The sequence below is a fragment of the Gekko japonicus genome, unplaced genomic scaffold, assembly GCF_001447785.1.
Source record: "Gekko japonicus isolate JY-2015 unplaced genomic scaffold, Gekko_japonicus_V1.1 scaffold1429, whole genome shotgun sequence".
In the NCBI taxonomy this organism is placed as follows: domain Eukaryota; kingdom Metazoa; phylum Chordata; class Lepidosauria; order Squamata; family Gekkonidae; genus Gekko; species Gekko japonicus.
The window spans coordinates 75528-100735 of NW_015167091.1; the positions used below are offsets into that span (position 1 = coordinate 75528).

At 41.2% G+C, this 25208-nt stretch overlaps 1 protein-coding gene across 1 annotated transcript; it reads right to left on the reverse strand.

Moving 5' to 3' along the window:
- Positions 1 to 9740: 9740 nt before the first annotated feature.
- On the reverse strand, positions 9741 to 25087 carry WRB (tryptophan rich basic protein). Its single transcript, XM_015412880.1, has 5 exons — positions 24614 to 25087; positions 20295 to 20460; positions 18864 to 18931; positions 13288 to 13402; positions 9741 to 10151 (listed from the first exon to the last, which is right to left on the reverse strand). Exons 1-5 carry the CDS (start codon positions 24737 to 24739, stop codon positions 10078 to 10080), a joined length of 549 nt encoding a protein of 182 aa, XP_015268366.1. The 5' UTR covers positions 24740 to 25087; the 3' UTR covers positions 9741 to 10077.
- Positions 25088 to 25208: the final 121 nt, after the last annotated feature.

Genomic DNA, 25208 nt, shown 5'->3' on the forward strand with positions numbered 1-25208 from the left:
GCTGTTTTGGGCTATCTTGTGCAGTCCCTTTAAAGTAGAGGTGTTAAACTCATTTGTTATGAGTACTGGATCTGACATAGCCGGGCCATGTGTGGTATAAAATGTAACACGAGGTACTGGAGATATAAATTTTATAAAGGTGATTTCAGATGCCAATTGACAATTGCAGGTGAATGGCAATAGCAGGCTTGATTGGATTAGGTGAGATATGCAGAGGGGTAGTAGGTATGGAGATATCAGCATTGGTAAGGAGATGGGAAACCTAGGTCTCAGTTTGGTTCAGGAGGATTCAGTCCAGGAGGATGCAAAGAATAAATGGACATAAGTCTGACATTAGAAACCACAACATTCAAAAAACAGTGGGAGAACATTTAATCTTCCAGAACATTTAGTTGCTGACCTAAGAGTAGCAGTTCTCTTACAAAGGAATTTCAAAGGGAGAGTAGAGAGACTGCCAAATTGCAACTGGTAATGAAGCTCAAGACAATGCATCCTCCTGGACTGAATTGAGACCTAGTTTTCCTGTCTCATTACCAATGCCTCCTATTGTTATTTGGCATCTGAAATCACTCCACTCTCCAAGTTATAAGGACCAAGAGACTCACATTCTAGCTGTATCTGAAGAAGTGAGCAGTGACTCACGAAAACTCAAGCCCTGCCACAAATTTTGTTAGGTGCTACTGGTCTCTTGCTCCTTTCCACTTATAGACTGCAAACTGTGCTGTTAAGTTTCTTTTTTCGTTTATGCAGGAAACTGAAGAGGGGTCTCTCTCCAAGTGAAATAATGTGTTGATTTCAGACTAGGCAAAATCCACTCAGTGCTAGTGATAAAAGACAAAGGGAGAGTGAAGAAAGGCAGCCAGCAAGGTGGGAGGGGAAAAACAAAGACATGTTCAACTGGCACATATGGAACCATATATATTTTTTAAAATACTTAAGCCCAGGGCTTTTTTTTGTAGAAAAAGGCCAACAGGAACTCATTAGCATAATAGGTCACACCCAACATCAGAAACTCATTAGCATATTAGGCCACACCCCTGACATCACAGCTTATTAGCGTATTAGGCCACACCCCATGCTTTCCCTTGGCTTGTTTAGGTGCCCTGCAGCAGCGGGCGCCTGGGTAAGCCAGCCCATGGACAGGCTGGGGAAGGCATGGGGAGGCATTTAAATGCCTCCCCGATCCTTCCAGAGCCCCCTGCCCCCCCACCTTGGAGTCGCCGGGGGGGGGGTCGCTCTCCAGGCCTTCCCTCTGTAGCCACGCACGCAGAGGTTTTGGCTGTAGTGGGCGTGGCCAACTCTGAAGCCAGCCAGAACTCCATTCCTGTGCGTTCCTGCCCCAAAATAGCCCTGTTTAAGCCATCTATTTCCAGTTATTAAAAAATGGAATCCAATCCAAGTGTTCTAATTCTTAAACAGAGTATTTTTTGAAAGAAAATAAAAATAGAGAAATCTGATCTAAAAAAAAACTTTTCAGAATAAACCAAAATAATGTCCTTTTAATCCTCCTTTCCCCTTATCCCAATGCACCCCTTCCTTTTAACACAGGTGTGTTTGTGAGTGAGAGATCAAGTCTCAAAGAAAACAGCAAAGCACAACAATCTCACTGTGAATTGTGCTTGTCAGAAGAACCTAGCCACTCTCCCTCCTTGTGAAGATGTGTGCGTGCACACAAAAGCTTATACCTGAAATGAAACTTTGCTGGTCTTAAAGGAGCCACGCCTGTTGCGTTCTCTTGCTCTTTCCCACCCCCTCCCTTCCTCCCAAAGGAGGAGAGCTCAGCCAGTGGAAGGAAGCGAGGCTTGGCTTGGTATCTCTATCGTGCAAACAGGAAGCAGTGACTGAGGGAGTTCTGTGTATGCACATGTATGAGAGACAGAGAGACAGAAACTCTGGATACGACGGAACCGCTAGGCTAAGTATGAGAGAGATATCAAGTCTCCAGGAAGCAGGAATCATAGAACCATATAGTTGGAAGGGATCTCCAGGGTCATCTAGTCCACCCCCCTGCACAATGCAGGAAATTCACCAATACATCCCCCTCCACACCCCCAGTGACCGCTGTTTCACGCCCAGAAGATGACAAAAAACCTCCAGGATCTCCAGCCAAACTGGTCTGGAGAAAAATTGCTATCTGACCCCAAAGTGGTGATCAGCATTTCCCTGGGCGTGTATGAAAGGGCCACATGAACTAAGCACTGAGGCAACCCTTCCTGCCCTCCCCCTCATGGTCTGCCTGAGTTCACAGAAACAGCCTTGCTGTCATCAGATGGCCATCTAGCCTCTGTTTGAAAACCTTGAAAGACGGAGAGCCCACTACTTCCGGAGGAAGCCTGTTCCACTGAGGAGCCGCTCTGTCAGGCTTTTGATTAGGGGCCGCCACTGATGAGTGGGCAACTGGCAAATGCACCACTGACGAATGCGCTGCCGGAGTACATCCCGGCCCACATGAAACATCGACTGGTTATTGCCTTTGTTTGTTTATTGCACACCACCATAATTTTCACTAGTACTGTTAGCCGCTTAGGCTTTGTTTGTATATTCCATTGCATTTTAATGTATTCATTGTTTTAGTGTTTTAATGTTGTTAGCTGCCTTGAGCTAACCCTGTGGCAAGGCGGGATAAAAATGGAAATAAATAAATAAATAAATATGGAACATTATCAAAAGCCTTTCTGAAATCAAGATAAACTTATGTCCACAGCATTCCCCTGATCCAGCAAAGTAGTTACTTTCTCAAAAAGAGAGATAAGGGTAGTCTGACTTGACATGTTCTTGAAAAACCCATGCTGGCTGTTAGGAATCACAGCCGTCCTTTCTAAATGCTCAAGGACTGTCTGTTCAATTATTTCTTCTAAAACTTTCACAGGTATAGATGTCAAGCTGACGGATCAGTAAGTTACCTGGATCCTCCTTTTTCCCCTTCTTGAAGATGGGGGACAACATTTGCCCACCTCCAATCTTCTGGCACCTCACCTGTTCTCCAAGAATTCTCAGAAATAATGGACAGAGGCTCAGAAATTATATTCACGAGTTCTTAGTACACTTGGATGCAGTTCATCTGGCCCCGAGGACTTCGTTTCATTTAAAGAAATGAGGTGTTTATGTACTACCCCTATGCCGATCCTAGGCTGCAACTCCCTTCCCTCATCATGTGTTCTGTTTTTGCCATGTTGAGCACCATTTCCCTTGCAAGAGAAGACTGAGGAAAAGTAGGAATTGAGCAATTCTGCTCTCTCTTCATCACCTGTTACAATTTCACTTTCCTATCCACGCAATGGGCCTGCAATGTCCTTGCTCTTGTTCTTACTTTGAGCATAAGAAGCCTTTTTTGTTGTTTTTAGCATATCTCACTAGCCTAAGCGCATACTGAGCTTTAGCTTTCCTAACTCTCTCTCTACACGCACGGGTTATTTGTTTGTATTCATCCTTGGTTATAAGGCCCTCCTTCCACTTTCTAAATGAGTCTTTTTTATTTCTCAAGTCTTTAGAAAGCTGTTTATGGGGCCACCGTGGTTTCTTTAGGCTCCTCCCATTTTCCCTTCTCATAGGAATAGTTTGTGATTGTGCCTTCAGTATTTCGCTTTTAAGAAACTCCCATCCCTCTTGCTCCCTTCTCCTTGAGTATTTCTGACCATGGGATTGTACCCAGCATAATTTTTTTAAGTTTGTCAAAATTTCCTTTCCTGAAGTCAAACCTATATGTCTGACAACGTACAGCTTTTCCCTTCCACAAGACTGTAAATTCCAAAATTACATGGTCACTACTACTCAGGGTGCCCACTACTTTCACCTCGTCAAGAATCAAGTCCAAGATAGCAGATCCCCTTGTTTCCCTTTCCACTTTCTGGAAAATGAAGTTGTCAGCAAGACAAGTCAGGAATCTATTGGACCTTTCATTTTTAGCACAGTTGGACTTCCAACAGATATCTGGGTAATTGAAATCTCCCATGACCACCGTGTCCTGTCTCTTTGAGAACTTTGTAATCTGTTCTAGGAGTCTCTCATCCAAATCCTCTGCCTGGTTTGGTGGTCTATAGCAAACAGGAAAGGAAGCAGGAGACAGCCAGTTGCTTGCAGGCCAGATTTGAGCCCTGAAGGGGCCGAAGGTGGCCTGTGGGCCACATGTTTAACACCCCTGGTTTAAAGGGTCTGCAAAACTGCAAAAAATGGGAAGGTGCTTCCTGCCACATAGCTGCTTTTCAGGCTGTCTTATGCAGTCTCTTTAAAGTTTAGTGAACACAGAAGACAGCCCGAAACAGCTGAGTGGTGGGAAGCTTATCCCTGCTGCTCAGGTCTTTTTGCGGCTTTCGTGGAGAACAGAAAGCAGGGATTTAAAGGGAGTCTGAGTCCCTTTAAACCCCCGCTTTCTGCTCCATCCACAAACCACCACAGGTCACTCTAAAAAGTTGTGGAAGTTTGTGATGATGAACCTGTCACAAACGTCTGCTCATGAACCATGAACAGGGAAAAATTCATCACAAATTTTACTTTGTGGTTCCGTTCATGCCCATCCCTAGATACAAGCCCAGGTAACCAGTGGAAGGCCCAACAACTGTGATAGTGCTTTAACCAGTGAGAATCTCTTGAACATCACCTAGAGAGGACAGGAAGGCCTGAACTATTTCCTAACCCCTAAAACACTCACTACAGATGGATTTGGCACAAACCTATGCCTTTTTTGTGTATGCATAGGAATTTATATACCTAGGAGTTTAGCCAGATATTTCTCCCCCCGTGCCTTATACATGACAGTGTTTAGAAATCACATTTATCCAGTGTTTTCATTTGTTTTTTTTTTCTTTCATAGGAAGCTAGATAAATTAAGTGATGGGAAGTCTGAGAGATGGTTTAAAACAATCAGCAATATATGAGCATAACCTAGCCCAACAGACAGAACTTTGATTTTAGAAAGTTAAAACATGTATGTAGGGAATCTTAATAAATTATGATAGAAATCTTTTCTATAGCCAGCTTAAAATTTGAAAAAGAAACTCGTCTTGTTTTCCTCCTGGAAAGCACTGTATCAGGGCAAAGTTGCTTCCACACAAAGGGTTTGCTCTTGTTCATCATTCAAATAGGAGTGGTTATGGAGCATCCACATGTCATCCCCAAACTATTTACATTTTGGGTTTCCTCTGGCCTCTTGCAAACTTGGCTTGACATAATCTTTTTGGGAGGATTGAAGCCAGAGTGCATTTGTACACTGTGGATGGGATGGTGCATGTTTATCTAGTACTGTGATCTACTAGTTCATTTTTAAAAACTAGTTGTTTGTTGCAGATACACCTTTCCACTTATATATCTGCAACAAAAGAGTTGTTGACGTCTTAAAATTGAAAGCCAGAAATTCAGAGGAAGGAGATCATCATGTCAATAGATCATAGTGTAATAGCAATTACTGATTCTGTTAAATGACTTCGGAGTGGGAGGGTGGCAGCTGATGGATGTGGATGCTCTATTGCCAATATGAATGCCTCTACTTTTACAGCTGCAGTTATAAGGAAACAGAATCCTTACTGTGTGGATCTTAAGTTAATTCACTGTTTATTGTTCTATGTTTTCAAGGAAATTTTATATATTACTGGAGGAAGATTTTAAAAGCTTGATTTCTTGTTCATCACAAGCTATTCTTAGCTGATTTGTTTTGGAAATACAAAAAAAATACTGCAGCAGTATCCTGAGTACCAGCCTTAGTCCTTTAAAAGTGGCACAGGCAGCTGAGTCATGAATCCATGTTCTTTTTGGGGGTGGGGCTGGCAAGGAGAAGAGCAGATACCACTATGGAATGTCATAAGCCTCCTGTTTATTTTTGTTGCAACAAACTAATGTAACTGCTCTTCTGAAACTGAGCTTGTTATTGTTCAGTGACAGGGAAATTACAAATTTTAGCTGGGTTTAAAGAAGGGGTCAAAATCACCACTAAGAACTATAGTAGAAACTCTTTTCTTTATTGATTGATCATGGTCAAGGAAAGCATCTATTCCTAAGAAAGTTCAAGATGCTGACAACTTTGCAGATAAGAACATAAGCATATGTAGGCAAATTGACATCAGGATCCTGCAGAACCTTTACACCAATTACACAATGACAACTTATTACTGAACCAAACTGTAACCAATAGAAAAGCAACCTAAACTTCCTTCTTAACATATTTTATTTATTTTATTTCACTTATACCCTGCCCTCCCCGCAAGAATTCTTCTAACTTACCTATTGTATGCTACAAGTGCAACATGAACTGCTGACTGCTATAATTTAAGAAAACAGGATATGAGTTAAAAGTTAGTTTGCCCTATGAGGCAAGGAATGCGGACTTTTTGAGACTTCAGCTATAAGCACAGATAACAGTGCTGGATCATCACTGCAACAAACATTCCCCTCAGTTCATTACTTGGCCTTCACTAACATGGCTATACTATAGCTCATTCACATTTCACCTTTTTTTCTCTGGCAAATGGCAAATCATTTTCAAAGTACAGTAATAGGATTGTTGCATATATAATCTATCCTGGCCCTTTAAGAAGGGAAGGGAAGCAATGTTCTTAGTCATAATTGCTTAGCCACAATTGCTGGTTGCACGTTTTCTCTGGTTGACTCTTGTAGCTTTAAAATTGAGAGGGGCAGAGAAAAAGTGAAGCCTGAAAGGTGGCAGGTGAATGCCTGTTTTTGTAACCCTTTGCTGTAGTTTAAACAAGTTACAAGATTTTAGTAAAATTCAAGCCCAGTAGCACCTTAAAGACCAACAAGATTTCTAGAGTATAAATTCTGAGAGTCAAAGCTCCCTTCATCAGATACCATCATCACAGATACTGATGACTGTAACATTTTAATCCATCAGACCTGGCATCAATATAATTCAGAGTAGCTGTGCCACCGATGCAGGAGAGAAAACAGCAAATAGTATTTTGAAACTTCATCGATCTCACGAGGGTCACTATGTACTGGCCGCTTAGATTGTTTAAAGCTAAGTCACTGGTCCAGCTGACTTATGGAACATTGCTGGGGCCACCATCCTCCTCCTTCACCCCACTTGAGAAAGCCCAGTCTAAATTCCTTAGAGCATTACTACGAGTACCTAAGTGTGTACCAAACACTTGGAATGCTTTGAGTAGAGGCTAGAATTCGTATCCTCTCATTTTTTAAAATGGATAACAGGAAGTATAAACCACAGGGGTTTGTTCCCTTTAAACCAGGGGTGGCCAAACTTGCTTAATGTAAGAGCCACATAGAATAAATGTCAGGTGTTTGAGAGAGCCGCAAGACATGAACAAATATTACACGTTTTTATTGGAAAATATGCAGATTTGCTTTTTACTAACATTAAATGAGACTGTCAAAAATAAAAACAAAAGGGGTAAAAACAAATATTGATAATGAAATTTATTTGTCCAATGATATTTGTTTGCTAATGGTATTTATTTGTCTTAGAAAGAGAGGGGTAGAAAGAAAGAAAGAGGTGGAAAGAGAGAAACAGACAGCAAACAGATGGAGTGAGGGAGGGGGAAGGAAGGAAGGAAGGAAGGAAGGAAGGAAGGAAGGAAGGAAGGAAGGCAAATAGAGGGGGGAGAGAAGGGAGGTGGAAAGAAAGCAACTTTAACTTTAAATGTGTCCGCCAAACCCTGCACCATGCCCCCACACTGGCTGGCTTGGCGAAGGGATTTAAAGAGACAAATGCTTTCTCCAAGCCAGCTGGGGGGGGGGGCTTTGAGAACACATTTAAAGTTGCTTTCTTTCTCTGCTCCCCAACCCCACCTCAAGCCTACCCAGGGAGGGGAACACTGGCTGGGGAAGGGAAGACTGATTGGGGAATCATGTCTCCCCTTCGTTTCCCCAGTCGCTCTGCCGGGAGCAGCACAATGTGTATGAAAGAGCCACACGTGGCTCCTGAGCCGCAGTTTGGCCACCCCTGCTTTAAACCTTCAGGACCAATTCCAGTCCAACTGGCATTGAGCAGTCTTGAATTCCATCCAGAAACTAGGCTTCTCTCTCCAAGCCCTTCTAGTTCACAGTATAGACCAGGCAAAATCACTCATTAAGCAGAGTGACTGACACCAAAAGACAAATGGATATTCTCTTCTGTTCTGGCTATTTCTCTCCAGCAAATACCAGATATATAGTTGCTCCTGCAGCCTATTTACATTTTCTTGAATCCAATAACTCTAGAAGGGCATTCACTTTAGCCAGAAGTATGTCCTTGCCATCTGCAGTATTGGAAGGGACGTTTAAAGGGTCCCCTTACTCACTGAGGTTCTGCTCCTGCCCCATCCATGAAACAGACTCTCTGGAACATATATTCTTTAACAGAGTATACCATAGGGCGATCCACATGGAGACTATTGGTCCATTTTTAGAAAGGTTTCCTGGCAGATCAAATAAAATTAAACTTGACTACCTTCTGTCTGACAGGAACCATCAGAAACAAGACAGGTGGCTAGATTTTGTGCCCAGGTTTACAAGGAACATAATTAGATTAAGCTCTTATCTTTTATCTAAATTATACATGAGTTTTATGGCCATATTATTTTATTTCTATATTATAGTCACAGATTTTTAATTTAAGAATGCCATTGTTGGTTTTAGCCCATATTTCTTATTCAAATGTTTTTATGTAAAAAGACTGAGTGTGCTGGTCGTTGACTGTAACAAGCTGAGTCCTTCAGATCAAAACTTCAAAATATCACTGATCTAAACATATGGTCTACAAGGATTCTTAGATCTCTACCAGAATGGGTCAGACCTCCCAAGTATGTGTCTTCCATTTCAATGTAGTAGCCAGTCTTGTTACATAATACCTCTAAGCCTAAGGTGCAGTGCTCCAGATGGTCTATAGAGCACAGCATTAGTTTGCGAAAAACCAAGTTTACAAAGATTTAAACTCAGACTAATAACAAAAACATAGGCCCTGACCTGAATAGCCCAGGCTAGCCCGATCTCAGAAGCTAAGCAGAACCGATCCTGGCAGATATTTGGATGAGAGACCTCCAAAGAATACCAGAATCATGATGCAGAGGCAGGCTATCAAGCCACTTCTCTGAATGTCCTCCATGCCCCAGTAGGAGTCACCAGAGGTCGCCATGACTTCCAGGCACAGGCACACATACAAAAATGCAAAACAAAAAACATATACTCTTTAAAAAAATTCAATTTACTGCTGTTATATGTTGGCTTCTGCCTAGCCTTATGATCCTGCAAACACTTTCATAAGATGACTTGGTAATGCACAATTCTTTGATACACAGGATAAGTAAACTTAACAAAACCAGAACATGGTCTTGGGGTCAAGAGAAGAAAAAAGGAAGAGGGGGCATGTCCACAGTTTGTCTGCTTTTGCTATTATTCAGGGATCTCTAAAAGAAAAATTGGGGCACAAGGAGCTACGGTCTCCTTTCACTATCAAAAAAAGGCTATGCTGGAGATCGTGGGGCCTGCACAGAAAAAAGCCATGTGAGGCAGCAAATGTAATAAGGGGACTGGGCAAGATTGTGTGACTGGGCTAGCTGGATCCAACCAAGAAACAGACATACAGAAGAGAAAGTAAGAGAACAACCCGCCCTCACAGACTGAAGGGTAAAAGGAAGAGAATGTTTACAGTTCAATAAGAGAAAAATATACAGAGACTCAAACCAGAAGACCACATTGTAAACTTTAAAAAGCCATTCTTCACAAAGCTTTACTTTTCTCAATCAACCTTCTTCCAGCCCAAACGAATACACATGGCAAAGTATTTCTTCCCTTTGTTGTTTACCTTTAATATAACCTTAACAAGATCAGTTAACAAGTATCATGTTCACTACCCAGTGCTCATCAGAAACATGACAATACAAAAACCATTAAGTACAATAATTGAAGTCTAAAATACTGTAAGTTTGAATATTATACATAAGACAATATATAAATATTAAAAGTTACAATAAAATAATTTATTATTCTACCCTAAGCCTTGCCTCTCCTTTCACAGGATATTGTATCAAAACCAATTGGTGCAAAGTCTGTAATAAGAGTCATAAGAATACAGTCAAAGGAAATAGAAGAGTACTTTTAATTGTGATAATGGACTGAAATTAGAATTCTTTCTCAGCTGAAAGGGTGAAGCATAATGGCCACTACTTTATTGCAAACCACCAACCAACATGTAATGCCAACACCACCTGAAAATACAAGAAAAATATCCTGTAAATCAATAACCCAAATACACACATTTGTTATGTAGGTAAAGACAGTTTTGGTATCAAACTTATCAAATGACAAAATACAATTAAAGAGATGTCTTTCTACATAATTTTGCAATTGTTTAGGAGGGGGGATAATTGAAGAACCAGAAAACTACGGCACAGATCCATGTACAACAGGGAGTTTCTATGCAGATTGGTGCTATGGTTAATTGTGTAATTATGAGCACAGTTCAGTAGGAATTTCTCCAGAGCAAAATTCTTAGACGTGAACAAAAGCTTACAGAAGAAACTGTTCTCTCAATTTATCTCTTACTAATCTGAGAAGGCCCTGACCCGGACAGCCCAGGCTAGCTCGATCTTGTCAGATCTTGGAAACTAAACAGGGTAGTATTTGGATGGGACACCAACAAGGAATACCATGGTTGCCGTGCAGAGGCAGGCAACGGCAAACCACCTCTGAACTCAGAGTAGAAGACACTCCAACAAATCTGGAGCAATTCCTCATGGACAAGACTGTAGCTGGAGACTTCCAGAAAACATGACCTTCTCCTTCGGCAGCAAAAGAGGAACTGAGGGTGAGGGCACAGCTGCGCAGGAGGACAAGCTTCTGGCTCTAGCGCACAGCACCCCTGGAGGCTTTTTGCTATAAAGACTTATACAATGGCAGGCCTGTTCGTGCCAAGTCCCCATGTGGAATTGCTTTGAGGAGAGAATCATGTGTTTAAAGTTTACCATTGCCCGCCTTCATTCTATGTCTAAGACAATTAAAGACAGAACCCATACCCCCTTGTCCCAGGGCAGTCATCACAACATGGGTAACCGGAAGTTTGCAGCACTGGGAATTGTGGTGAGTACAGGTGTGCATTTGGCTAAACTGAACCAAAAAAATTACCCCAAAAATACTATATTGGAATTTTCCGGATATTTCTTTCATCCGTTCAGCTAATGGGCCATTTACTCAGCTATACAAAAAAAGGCCGACCCAAAAAAACCCAAAAATATTTGGGATTATTCCAGTTGGCCAGATAGTTGCAGTGGAAATACATTTAAATGCCTTGTGAGTTCACTTGCAGCACCCTGGGGCCTGCTTCTCCAGCAGCCCAGTTTAACCAGACTGCAGGAGAAAGTGAGCCCAGGAGCACAGCAGCTCCTGGGGCTCGCTTCTCCTGAAGCCTGGTTTAAACTGGATATTTAATAGAATATATTCCTGTGCTTCCCACAGGTTGATGTGGAGAGCTATATCTCCCAAATGGCAAAAAAATTCAATTAAAAGGTTTTTATGATTGAAACTCAAAAAGTATCATATATGCAATTTTCTGTTCGTGCAAATGAATGTATATAGGAAGTTCAATGAGGGCAACAAAGACATGGGCTTTGGATCCTAAGTCACGAATAAAAAAGTGACAGATGCTCTATTAGTGAACCATTTTCTCTCTAAGCCACATACACTGGGGGACCTGAGAGTTGCCGACCTATATAAAATGCAGACACATCTGTTTAATAGAATAGACACACAGTAAGGTTATTACAGCAGTAAGAAGCGGGTTTTATTTTTAAATGTAATACATTAGAACCCAATGGTCTGAATCAGGGTAATGACCTAGGACGTCTCCTATAGCTATGACTTCTCCATCCTGGTTCAAGTAAATAGCATCAGAGTGATATATTCCTTACTTTGAGCAGACAAAAGGTGGTTAATTTTGATTATGCAGCATTTTCTATATATTTGGATTTGGATTCTCTATATTAATATAGTAAAATTACTCTTTGCATAGTCTCTGTAAAATGAGGTAGTTCCTCCCTTTAGAAAACTGTTCTATTGCCATGTACACCTGCTCCTGCTGAGCTCTAGTTCTTGGAACCTATGTTTAGCGTCTCCAAAAATGCTGAGCCCAACTTGAATTATACCAGTTTGTTTTGTAAACAAGGAGGCAGCTGCATTCCGTTCTTAATATTCCTGCAATAGTGCTGATTGTAAGTATAATGTATCTTTTATACAATGTCACACGTTTACCTTGCAGAGCATCTTGTTAGAATAATTATTGTGTTTATGTAGGACCACTCAAGTAAGAGGATCATCAGCTCCTGATAAAGAGGTTTTTTGAAATGATCACTATCAAATTTCCATCAAGTTTTTGGATCTGTTCCAGCTGCTGTTGTATTGTCTTTAGTTTGATAACACTCCTCGTTAAGTGAATAGCTAAACGATGTGGAGATAACCTGAAGAACTTTGGCGTGTCATGAACTTTAATTTTCACTACAGAGGACATGTAAGGACACTTTGTTATGTTATATTATTTCGAGATGGAGTCAATGCAACTTTGAACTGTCAAGCATCTTTGATACATATTCATTCACTTTGATATCAGTTTGAGATGGATAACTTAGGACAGTAAATTAGACACTATCATGTGTTTTTTTTACTGTATGTATTGCAAAATGTATTAAATTCATGGCGTGTAACAGACATTTTCTGAGAATTTTTTCATGATATTTTGGTTAACTTTGTACATATGGTTTAAACTGGACTGCAGGAGAAAACTCGCCACTTGGAGAAGGTGCCCAAAGCGATTGATCCCTTTAAGCACCCTCCCCAAGTGGCAAATTCGCTAGTCATTCCCGAAAGAAATTGGTCCTTTTAAACACCCTCCCCAAGCGGCAAGTTCATTCACTGCCTGGAGAAGGTGCCCAAAAGAATTGCTGTTCCTTTAAACCCTCTCCCCAAGTGGTGAGTTTGCTCACAGCTTAGAGAAGGTGCCCAAAGGTATCTGTTTCTTTAAACAGCTTCTCCAAGCGGCATGTGAACTGCCACCTGGAGGTGTCCAAGGAGATGAAGAAACTGGCAATCCCAATTTCCTGAATCTCAATACCATACCAGTATTGGGATTTGAGGATATCAGGAAATACCAATATCTTGCGGTGTGTGTGTGTCAATATACTCAAACCCGAAAAATACCAGGGGTGTGTGTGTTCAGTGTACACCCCTAGTGATGGACATTACTGTGACAGGTAACTGCTTGGGAATCCTGGGAAAACCAGGAGCACTGTAATATTAGTAAGCAAGGAAATATAACTGAAATTTCAAAAAGCTTGAAAAGTAGTATGGTCTTACCTGCCACTCCTGTTGGAAAAGCTACCAAACGTTCTAATGGGGCTAGCCATTTGCTTGGAAGCACAGTAACTGGTTCTGAATAATACTTCCAAATTAGTGAGATCATTAAAGCAGCCTAGAATGAAAAAGATTTACATGACTAACTGCAAAACCTGAAAACTGATAAGTTGTTGTTTTAACTTAGTTGTACCATCAATATTTTAGTTTGCATGGGGTCTGCTAGGTTCTAATTGTCTGCATTATCTTTAAAGAACACAGTACAAAAATTTATCGCAAACAACTTCTATGATCTTAAAATCATTGATATAAGAACCCTACCCCCTTGACCCATAAGTTAAGACTTCTCACACAGCAAACACCAGTACCACATTTCTAAAGTCTTTCCTTGGCCACCTGTAGTTCATGGCTTGCAAGTAGCCACTTCAAGAGCAGGGGAGATGGCGTCCTTGCTGATGATCAGGGTGGATAAAAATCAATGTTTTTTAAAATAAAAATAAAAATTGAATTTAAAAAATTTAAATCAGATTTTAATAAGATGCTTTTTGAGGGAAAATCTATTAAAATAGTTTTCTATGTAAGATACATTATCGCCCAAAGGTTTTTTTTATCATGAAATAATTATTTAGTATGAGACTGTATATTCACAGAATGCTTTAAAAAACGATAAGTAAATTCCATTAGTTCATTCATTAGGGCACCAATGTCATGCTCTCCCAGAGGTTCTTGTAAGATTATTTTGGATAAATTTTCTATCTAGAAGACACCATTACAGATGCTTGGTTTTGTGGTTCTCAAAACTGTGAATTTGTGCCTGCAGAAATAGCACGCATTTTCTTGATAGCAAAAATGTTTTTAAATACACATATAGAGTTGAGGAAGAGATCTCAATCCTATTGTTTCTCTGCAAATCCATGTACACAGAATCAACCCCTTACCTCTTAAGTGCTAAGTTTCCAAGAAGTTCAATGAATAGAAGATTGTTTCAGTTGGAATAGATCCGGATAAGGAGAAGCTGTTAAGAGCTAAGTGTGAGGAGGGAGGGGCAAACAGTACAAATCAAAGTAAAAACTTTTGGAGCAGAATGCTCCAAAAGTCTTGAGATCTTTGTGAGTGTAGCCTGAGATTTATTGTACTATTCTCTCCCTTGAAGAAAAAACCTATAATGAAATCAGGCCATAAAAAGAGACCCAGTTTGGGAATAATTTAAAAAAGTTCCTCTACTTATGGGTAAGGCATGCATGCATGCATGCAAAATACAAACCATGCAACAAAGAAATGCAACGCCTGGTGGCCCAAATGAAACAACATCATGAGAAATATTCCTTCACAGGAGAAAGTTGTGATGAAGACGACAAAAGGAACATGCCTGAACACACAAGATCTTCAGCTTGGCGAACTTTTTGATTTTATCATATTTCTTAAAGACAGTCTTGAGGAATTATAATTTTGACCAAAAATATATTTGTTACTGTATGGTACTTAGGCTTGCCAAGTCCCCCCGGGGGGCGGGGAAACCCCCGCCCCAGAGGCCCGTTCCCTGCCACCGGCGGATCGGGCCCTGGGGGGAGCCCCACCCCGACGTGCGCGTCACTCAGAAGTGACACGACCACGCTGGGTATGGGCCACGGTCACCCGAGGGAAAACTCTATGGTTTTACCTCGGATGGTCGTGGCCGCACCCCCAGCGTGCCCGGCGTTGTCACGTCACTTCCGGGTGACGTGCGTGCAGCACGCACGCTCCAGACGCCAGCCAGGAATCCCCCGCTGCGGCGCAACACCCGACTTGGCAACCCTAATGGTACTGTGCTTTTCAATACAGCTGTTATAAAGAAATAAATAGTTGAAACACGCAAATCTTCCTTTTTCAGACAGTACTAAGTAGCAGTGAATACAATGAGTAATACTAAATAAGCAAATGGTATAAATAATGAAATAACAGCAATGACTTTTTGTTTAGGGGAATCCATAATCAACACACATGATTCTAGAAACTATCCACCTTCAAGATCACTATCCGCCTGTTCTATAGCTCCAGAGTTATCTGTCTAGGATCTGTCCCGTTTCAGTCACATCATATGCATCACATATCCATAGTATATCATCATCTAAAAGGAAAAAAAAAATCCACTATCCAGGAACCACCTAGATAAGTTTGTGATAAGAACTGGCAGAATAGAAAAAGAGGTTACTGATGAAAAAATTGCCCAACTTGTTTATGTGAAAAACTCTTATTTCTGTCTGAGTGAAAACCCACACTTCACTAATATGATTCAGTAATTAAGACCACAATACTTTCAAACCAGAAGAGCAGATGTTGCAGGGAAACTGCTGGATAAAGTGAATGAAAGGAACTAAGTGTATAACAAGCCTCGAGAGTCTTGAGGAGTGGAGCAATGTCTCTAACGATCCTGTTGTATGTTCTGAAAAGTGTTCCTTGCAGAAATAATTGATCTCAGGAAATGCACACACAAAAGAACACTTACAAGAAATAACAGCAAGTTATAATAAAATATGAACAAAAATTCAACTGTCTAGTACGCAGCTTGGTCACAAAGACAATGCTACAAATGTATTCAAGATGAGATGAAACTTAGAAGAGAATGAAGAGAATACCAAGCTAATAACAGATGGTTGCAGTGCTCATTTTATGTACCTCCTAGCCAAAGACTTCAGTATTCCAAAAATAAAGGCTAATGTTGTTGAATTACTAAATACTTCCATAACAATAATTTTGCAACAGTTACTCTGAAAAGAATGGGTGGAACCAAGATAACTTTCTCTCAAAGTATTAGAAGGACCTCTGTAGCAGACTGTTCTGAGCTGTATGTCAAGAACTGGTCTATTCTGAAGACAGTTTGTGAACAAAATCAAGAGAAAACAGATGGCACTGTCACAGCCAAAATCCTCACTATCGGGCTAAAGAGAAATGTTGAACACATAATGAGCATCCCGAAACCAATTTTTGAAGCTTTAAATACAGAAAAACAACTGTTATTGGTGTGCTGCTGAAATATGGAAGAACTGAGCAAGCACTTAAAAACAGAACAATGCAATGAGAGAGTTACTGTAAATTACAAGCATAAAGCCACCTTGAGCCAGATGTCTGGAAAGGCGGGATATAAATATAACAAATAAATAAGAACCAATAGGACAAGCACTATCTGCAGCTCATTTTTTGCAAATATTGTCAATATACAGTACCATGGCCAAACTTTGAGTATTGAAGAAGAGAAGTTAGCTATGACATGGGTATCCAGCAATCACCCATCCATAATACCAACTATAATAAACTTCAGAGCTAAAGGGAACCATTCAAGAAATATATGATGTTTTAAAGAAAGTCACACCAGGGAACTGGTGGAAGTCACGTGAGTACTTGGATTTAGAGATGGTTGAAGTAATGATTTCACTTTTATCAACAGTAGCTTCTTCTGCTGGTGTAGAAAGAATATTCTCTTCCTTTGGAGTCATTCATTCTAAATTGAGAAATCATTTGGGACTTAATAAAGCAGGAAAGTTTGTTTTTCTTTTACAGATTATGAACAAGAAGATGAAGATAGATAATTAAGAAAACACTGTGTGGTGAACTATTTCAAATGGTAACTAACCACCCAATCATTAATTTTCTGCTACAACTGTAAAACTAACCTGAAAAGTTATTCCAAAAATGAAACCTTCATCTGGGTTGTACATATTAAGGTTATAACTACCAGCAAGAATTACCCTTTATATAGTCTTACAGACTAGTTTAAATTGTAATTTAAATCAATTTATTTAAAACAAATCCACCCTGGTGCTGACCTCCCCAAAATGTATGGCATGGGTTACATCTGCATCTGATTGGTTGCCAGGCCAAGAGGCAGAACTAGAGTAGCATTGTTTTCACTGTAGATAACTGGGCTGTCCCACTTCAGACTGTATGCTGAACCTCAAGTTACCAAATGCTACTCCATACAAAAATACATGACATGACTTCCGGGCTTTGGCGCTTTAAAGATGGCCAAGTCTTCTCACAGCTCTGAGAGACGTGTGCCATGAATCAGAGGATAAGAGGGGGCGCAATTTCTTGTGCTCCCCATGGAGCCCTTGCAAAATGGGCTCTTAGCCAGGGGGCTTCTGGAGAGCCCTTCCTTCGGCCGACAGCCGATACAGGGGGGCTACTCTCTGCCCCGAAGGTCCTGCCCTGATTCCCAGTATTGGACTCAAAGCGCACGCTGGAACAAGCATATGGAGGTTTGGCAATTTAACGCTGCCCAGCGAGATCCCAGGGAGACCTGCTGGATCGTCCCAAAGACTGATGAGTGAGTTAAAGTTGAAGCGAGACATCAAAGCCCTGATGCGAAGCCCCCCAATACAAGTGGGAGGGGGAGGGGACGCCCTACTCACTAAACGATCTAATGAAACGGGGGAGACTGAGCATGCAGTGGCATGGATTATAACAGAAAGACTAGAGCCGAGAACTTTTTCAAAAATAAGCGTTTATAGACCTTTGAGACTTTTGGCAACTTTGTTCGGTAACTGTAAATGTAAACATCCCCCCAAGATGGCGATCGGAGACTTTGAGGAAGGCGGGACCCAAGCTTCCTTCAGGAAGGAAGAGATCAGAGCCCTCTGCTGGCTAAAGCGGTGTACTGGATGGAACCAGCTCTAAAGGTGGCTGTATTTTTAAAGGGACAGTATCTATACCAAGAAGGAACGAATCTTTGATCACAGAGGAAATTAAGACTGTATGGAGACTCAAAAGTTAGTTTATCTTGGATGGTTGCAGGCAGACTAAAAAGCAATTTCGGAGCAAAGAGTTTGGCCACCCTTACTTCATAAAATCTGCCTACAAAGTGAACGGTCGGATTCTCCAACTAGCGTGTGCTGGAAGCAACAAAAGGAAGGACCTCTATGATCTAAGATAAGCAAGAAAGCGAATGAAAATCCTGAAGAAAGCGGTATTAATTGGACAGAGCCTGTTATATTGAAACTGATAGCGAAAGAAGATTTAACAGAGAAGGAAGAGGATAAATCTGTGTGACTGTATAGACTGAGGGAACCTTGGCTCCACAACATTATATCTTTGGGGGGGGGGGGAGCGTATAGGGAGATGCCGAATTCTGTCAAGGTCTATATCCTTGTTAATTAGCTATGGAATTTCTATCTGTCTAGCCTGATAAGCGAATTACGACAACTGAAGCGATGACTGATGATACTCCTCATGTCTGAAAATAATTGTTAAGAGTAATAAGTCTTTTCTTAAGCAATTTGTAACTAAGCAGAGCCAGAGAATGCTGCATTTCTAAAAAACTACAAAATTACTACATGAAGGGGGGGGGGGAGACTACATACTAAAATGAGGGGACAAGTAAGTTTTAAAAATCAGATCCAATCTATATTTTCCATTTTTAAACCTACCAGCCTTTACTATGGTGGTTTTCTGAGTATCCCTATTAATATAAAATTTAAATATAAATACAAATAGAATTATCTATTATTGTACATCAATTTACTTCTAATTTATACTATGAATACTACCATAATATATAGTATTTTTAAATAACATACACTTCAGGAGAACCTAGTTTTACTTACTTGCAAAATGTAGAAGACGATATTTATTACCCATTTAATTTTGGCAAGTTGAGCTGTTCGTGTTTTCACTGTTAAAAGAAACACATGTTCTTTATATAATTTCTACAAATAGGAGATTTACTTTTATTTCTAATTGACAAAAATACAATTTCGCTTTCTAAGAAAAGGATTCTGTTTAAAGTTCAAGTCTTCCAAAGTCACTGGCATTTTATAAAAAAAATATGGTTTGGGTATTTACACATGTATATATGTTTTTTCGAGTAATTTGTTTCACATAGCAATCCAAAAGCAAATTAATTACAAATAAATCTCATTGACTGTAATCCAAAATATTACAACATGGAAATAAATTCAACTGATAGAATGGAAATATTTCACCAGGCATACGGCTGAGGCAGTGAAGTTACCATCTAAATTGGCCTCACCCAGTCTCCCTGGGGCCACGGTGGCTCAACGGTTAAGACGCTGAAGATGCAGACCAGAAGGTCTGTAGCTCAGCAGTTTGAGACCCTAGTGCCACATGATGGAGTGAGTTCCCGTCTCTGGCCCCAGCTCCTGCCAACCTAGCAGTTCAAAAGCAAGAAATTGCAAGTAGATAAATAGGTACTGCTTTGCTGGGAAGGTAACAGCGTTCTGTGTGCCTTGGTGTTTAGTCATGCTGGCACATGACCACGGAGAAGTCTTTGGCTCTTTGGCTGGGAAATAGAGATGAGCACCACCCAAAAGAGTTGGATTCGACTAGCTGTCAAGCAAGGGAAACCTTTACCTTTAGGTCCCCTCCCTGCCATCCATTCTGTCACTGTACCAATCTCCACTGACACACAGGCTGCACAACCTGACTTGGATAATTTCTGTTATTCGTGCCTAAGTCACCATCTGTTTTTAATTTTGACTTGTTAACATGTTAATTCATTTTTAACAAACAATTTATGATATTGTTTTAAACTTCTTGTTACCCGCCCTGAGCCTTGCTGTGCAGGGGAAGGCAAGCTAAAAGTCTAATAAAGAAATTAAAATAAACAAGTAAAATCTCACATTGTTATTGGGTCCACATGATTATTGGATTTCCACTGTTCTACCAGTATATCCCTCAGCTTTTGAAAGAATTCTATGGTATTCTCTAATAAAAGCCTATGAGCCAAAGGAAAAAATGAAAACTAGCCTGCTGGATAAGTCTGTGTGTCTGTTTTTCTGACAAGTTAATATATAGAAACATGTATTGTATTGATTATACAATCCTACACTGTCCACAGAGTGACATTACCAGCTTGTGATAGGCCTGAGGTATTTTGAAGGAATCATATTTTGTATTGTGAGCATCATAACAAAGGCAGTGTTAGAAAAAATTAATATAAAGGAAGTGAAAACGTCTACCAATAGGGCTGACAGACAATGAACAAAAATGTGAACATGAAATGAGCAGATATCTACCGTGAGTTTTAAGCTTGTCAGTCATTTTGTTAATCTTCCTTTCTAATCTGGCATATCTGGCAAATTCATCCATCATACTAATAGTAGCAAGTTCTTGCTTCATGTTCTGAATGTCAGACCTCATCTGTGATTCCTGCTCAACATCCTTCTGTAGCAACTTTGATATCTAACAAAGAAAGAAAGATGCCTGAAACAGTTGTGTATATTTTTGCTCATTTAAAATGAAGTACATATACTTGATTTAAAAATAAGAAATTACTGGAACTTAATTTTATACAAAGTAGCAATCATATAAATGCACATATCATAAAACATGCTTTCAAGAAAGGTTTTAACACATGAAGCAGTTCAGTATTAGCCAGCAGGACCAACTTCTCACTAGCCCCTTCCCCGTGTATCTTGGTGGGGCAAGAATGGCCAGACATGTCTCTTGCCCCTATACACATCATCAATGAAAAACTGAGTTCTATTCTCAAGCTTGATGCCAAGGATCTATAAAACCACCTACTTTCTCAAGATTTCTTTAGCTTTAGATATGATCAACTGAAGATCCCAACTCACAGACTTAAAATACATGAACAGGCTCCTGTTTGCTAAGTACAATCTTGCTGTTCCTGGAGCTCTTGAAACTATAGGTGAAGAATTCACAATCTAGCAACCTAAGAACATGGTTGTGTGTATAATACACATAAAGCCAAGTTTTCCCACCACCATTTCACCCTCTCTTCTATGAAAAGCCTGCTAGCACAATCAGTTTTTGTTTTCTACTTGGATTTAATCAGAGCCTCTCAGGTAGCAAAAGAGGCTGGAGAGCCTACCTTCCAAACAACTGTGAACAGAGGCAGAGCAGCACCTGGGCTCCTCTTTCCTTGGATATCAGAACCTCTTGGCCTGAGAGAAGCTAGAACATTTCCCACAGCAACCAAGAGTAACAATTGGGAATAGCAAGATACAGTTGATGTTGAATTTGTAAAGCTACTGTAAGCCATTTTGAGATGAAAAGACTTCACTTACATAGTTGAATTTGCTTGTCTTATTATAAAGCATTTTGGTTTATTAAGAACATAAGAAGAGCCCTGCTGGATCAGACCAATGGTCCATCTAGTCCAGCATTCTGTCTCACAGTGGCCAACCAGTTCCCCTGGACAGCCAACAGCAGAGCACAGAGGCTGAGGCCTTCCCCTGATGTTGCCTCCTGGCTCTCAGATTCAGAGGTTTAGTGCCTCTGAATATGGAGGTTCCCCTCATTCACCATGGCTAGTAGCCATCGATAGGCTTATCCTCCACGAATCTATTTAATTCCCTTTTAAAGCTGTTTATTCCTGTGGCCATCACTACATCCTCTGGCAGCAAATTCCACATTTTAATCAGTCTCTGTGTAAAGTAGTATTTCCTTTTGTCCGACTGGCATCTACTGCCAGTCATTGGATGCTCTCGAGGTATAGTATTTTGGGAGAGGAAGAATTTTTGTTTTTTGTCAACTCTCTCCACCCCATGCATAACTTTATAAACCTCTATCATGTCCCCCTTTAGTCATCACTTTTCTAAACTGAAAAAGTCCCAGATTCTTCAGCCATGCCTCACAGGGAAGGTGCTCCAACTCCCTAATCATCTTGGTTGCCCTCCTCTGAACTTTTTCCAGCTCTGCAATGTCCTTTTTGAAATCCGGTGACCAGAACTATACACAGTATTCCAAATGAGGCCGCACCATAGTCCTATACAGGGACATTACAATATCACCCAATTTATTCTCAATCCCTTTCCTAATTATCCCTAACATAGAGTTTGCCTTTTTCACTACTGTAGCACACTGGATTGACACTTTCACTGAGCTATCCACTACAACCCCAAGAGCCCCCCACCCCACCCCCAGTCTCAGCAAGTTCAGACCCCGTTAGCCTATACTTGAAGTTGGGATGTTTTGTCCCAGTGTGCATCACCTTACATTTACTAACACTGAACTTCATTTGCCACATTGTCGCCCACTCCCCCAGTTGGTGGAAGTCCTCCTGGAGCTCTTCACAGTCAGCCTTGGTTTTCACCATCCTGAATCATTTGGTGTCATCTGCAATCTTGGCCACTACGCTACTCGTCCCTAGTTCCAGATCAGTGATGAATAAATGAAATAGTGCCAACTCCAGTACCGTTCCTTGTGTGTCCCCACTGCATACTTCCCTCCATTGTGAGAACTGTCCATTGATTCCTGCTCTTTGCTTCCTGTCATTTAACCGGTTTTTAATACATAAGAGAACCTGTCCTCTTAGCCCATGACTGCTAAGTTTATTCAGGAGACTTTGGTGAGGTATCTTGTCAAAAGCCTTTTGAAAGTCTGGGTATATAATGTCTACTGGGTCACTGTAGTCTACATGCTTATGCATTTTCTCAAAGAACTCCAAAAGTCCGTCAGGCAGGACTTCCCTTTCCAGATGCCATGCTGATTTCCCCTCAGCAGGCTTTATCCCTCTATGTGCCTAACAATTCTCTTTGATTACAGTTTGTCTGGGATAGACAATAGGCTGACTGGCCTGTAATTTCCTTGTTTCCCTCTGGATCCCTTTTTAAAAACTGGTGTCACATTTGTTACTGTACAGTCTTCTGGTGGCACAGTGGCTGAATTTAATGATAGGTTATATATACAGGTTAGTAGATCAACGATCTCATATCTGAGTTCCTTAAGAATTCTCGGGTGTATGGCATAAGGACCTGAACTTTTCCGTTTTTAATTTCCCCTGTAAGTCTAGAATTTCATCTCTGGTCACCTCAATTTGGCTTCGTTCTTCAGACTCCCTTCCTGAAAATAGGATCTGTGGCATGGGTACAGTTGTTTAGAGACAGACAGGAAAATAATGGCAAATAATGGCAGGCCCATCAGAATTTTTTTTTTTTTCCCCACAAGCCACAAAATCCAGGCTACAGGCCTGTTTCCACACTGAACACAGAAGTAAAAAGTCATTGAACTTCTTGGTCTTTAACAACCTGCTCCTCCAAATCTCTTATTGCATGCCTAGTTATTTCTTTTTCCAGAGTCTGTGGTCTTTTCTGTTCAATTCATTGGGGCAGACCTTCTACTTTCTAAAAGATGCCTCTTTACCTTTTTACAGCTTCCTTGACTTGCTTTATAAACCACACAGGCCTTCTTTTAGACTTGGCAGTGCCTTTCCTTAACCTATGAACGGCATTCTATTTGGGCTTCAATTAGTGTGGTTTTGAATAGCTTCCAAGCATCCTCTAAGGATTTTACTTTCTTGTGTTTCCCCTTCAGCTTCCCTTTTACTATTCCCCTTATTTTTGTAATGAAATGTTACCGTTTTGGACTTTAGTGCTAACTTCCATTGACCTAAATGCTGAATTTAATAGCATTATGGTCACTGTTCCCTACCTCTACATCTCTCACCAGGTCTTCAGAACCAGGTCCAAGATCACTACCCCTCTGGTTGGCTCCATGACCAATTGCTCTAGTACACAATCATTTATGATGTCTAGGAATCTCATTTCTACAGCATGATTCGAGCACACTTTACCCAGTCAGTGCGAGGGTAGCTGAAGTCTCCCAGTATAATAACATCTGCTTTAGTCACCTCCCTTATTTCCTTCTCTATCTCAAGATCAGCCTCTAGGGTTTGATCAGGTAGGCAATACTACACCCCCAGTTTTAAGTAACCCTTAGGGTCCAGTATTTTCACCCATATTGCTCCTTTCAGTGAGTTAATTCCCCTGATGTTTTCTAACTTATTTGATCCTATGCATTCTTTGATGCACAAGGCAACACCAAGACCAACAACCCTTCCCTCCCTGTCCTGCTTATAGAGCTTATTGCCTGGAATGACAGTATGCAATAGATTTTCCCTGTTCCACCATGTTGCTGAGATACCTACTATATCTAAACTGTCATTAAACACCAAGCACTCCAGCTCCCCCATCTTGGCTCAGAGACTTCTAGCATTGGAACAGAGACACGGATAATGTGTTTCCCTCTCCAGTAACCCTCGCCTCCCTGGGCCCCTTATCAACAGTCCACACCGCATGCGTTCAATAATTGAAAGGGCCACTTTGAGAACTAAAATCCCAGTACAAAAATCATTGTAAATCCGTACAGAAATGAAACTCTCCACGGAACACCACAGGGAGGGACATTAACTCTCTCAACCTACGATAAAATGAGAGCGTCATAAGGGGGCCACCGCAGCCTTAGCTACTGCTCCACCCACGCCGACAGAGGCCGCTGGTGTGGAAGGAATCCTCTGCTCTCCTGAAACACAAAACAAACCGAAATGGACAATCACTGTTATAGAAAAACCGGCGGAGGTGGCACCACTTACTACAGAGGAACAGGAAGGCAAAAGGATTTTGAGTAGGTTGCACAGGAACACCGAGCTCAGCACAAGCAGCCAAGCGGCGGCGGCGGCATCCGTTGCGGTTTCCGCCTCCACTCGCTGCTCGCTCATTTCCCAGGTCGAAGAAATAAAAGCAGGGAGAACGAGACAGCCGCCAGCTCACCCACAGTAACCAGAGCCGGGCTTCTGACTGAACAATAGACCAACTTGGGCGCACTCCGCGCAAGCGCACATGCTGGCAACCACGACTACCCCTTTGTTCCCATAGCAGTACTCCTGATATTATGACCGCATGCGCGCACGCCACAGTGTCTACCGTGCGAAGTGTGAGTCCAGTGGTACCTTTAAGACCAACAAAGTTTGCTATTGGGTATAAGCGTTTGTGTGCTCATCAGAAGTGTGCACTTTGTTCTATTGCAGACCAAAGTCATTTTTGTGTTCTGCGAGGGGAGGGGGAAAGTGTGCGCAGGAAAAGAGGGAGGAAGGGGAAAGAAAGTGAGTATGCCTTTAGCTCCGCCCAGGCAAGTATGGAAGACCTCCTCAATAGGGGAAGGGCATGGTGGAGGCTGGTGTATTCTTT

Bases quoted from the DNA above. Each gene is read 5' to 3' on its own strand.
- WRB (XM_015412880.1), bottom strand. From the start codon at position 24,739: ATGAGCGAGCAGCGAGTGGAGGCGGAAACCGCAACGGATGCCGCCGCC. The intron at 20,461-24,613 runs GTAAGTGGTGCC...TTTCTTTGTTAG, and splicing joins TGCCTTCCTGTTCCTCTGTA to ATATCAAAGTTGCTACAGAA. The intron at 13,403-18,863 runs GTAAGTAAAACT...TTTTCATTCTAG, and splicing joins TCGTCTTCTACATTTTGCAA to GCTGCTTTAATGATCTCACT.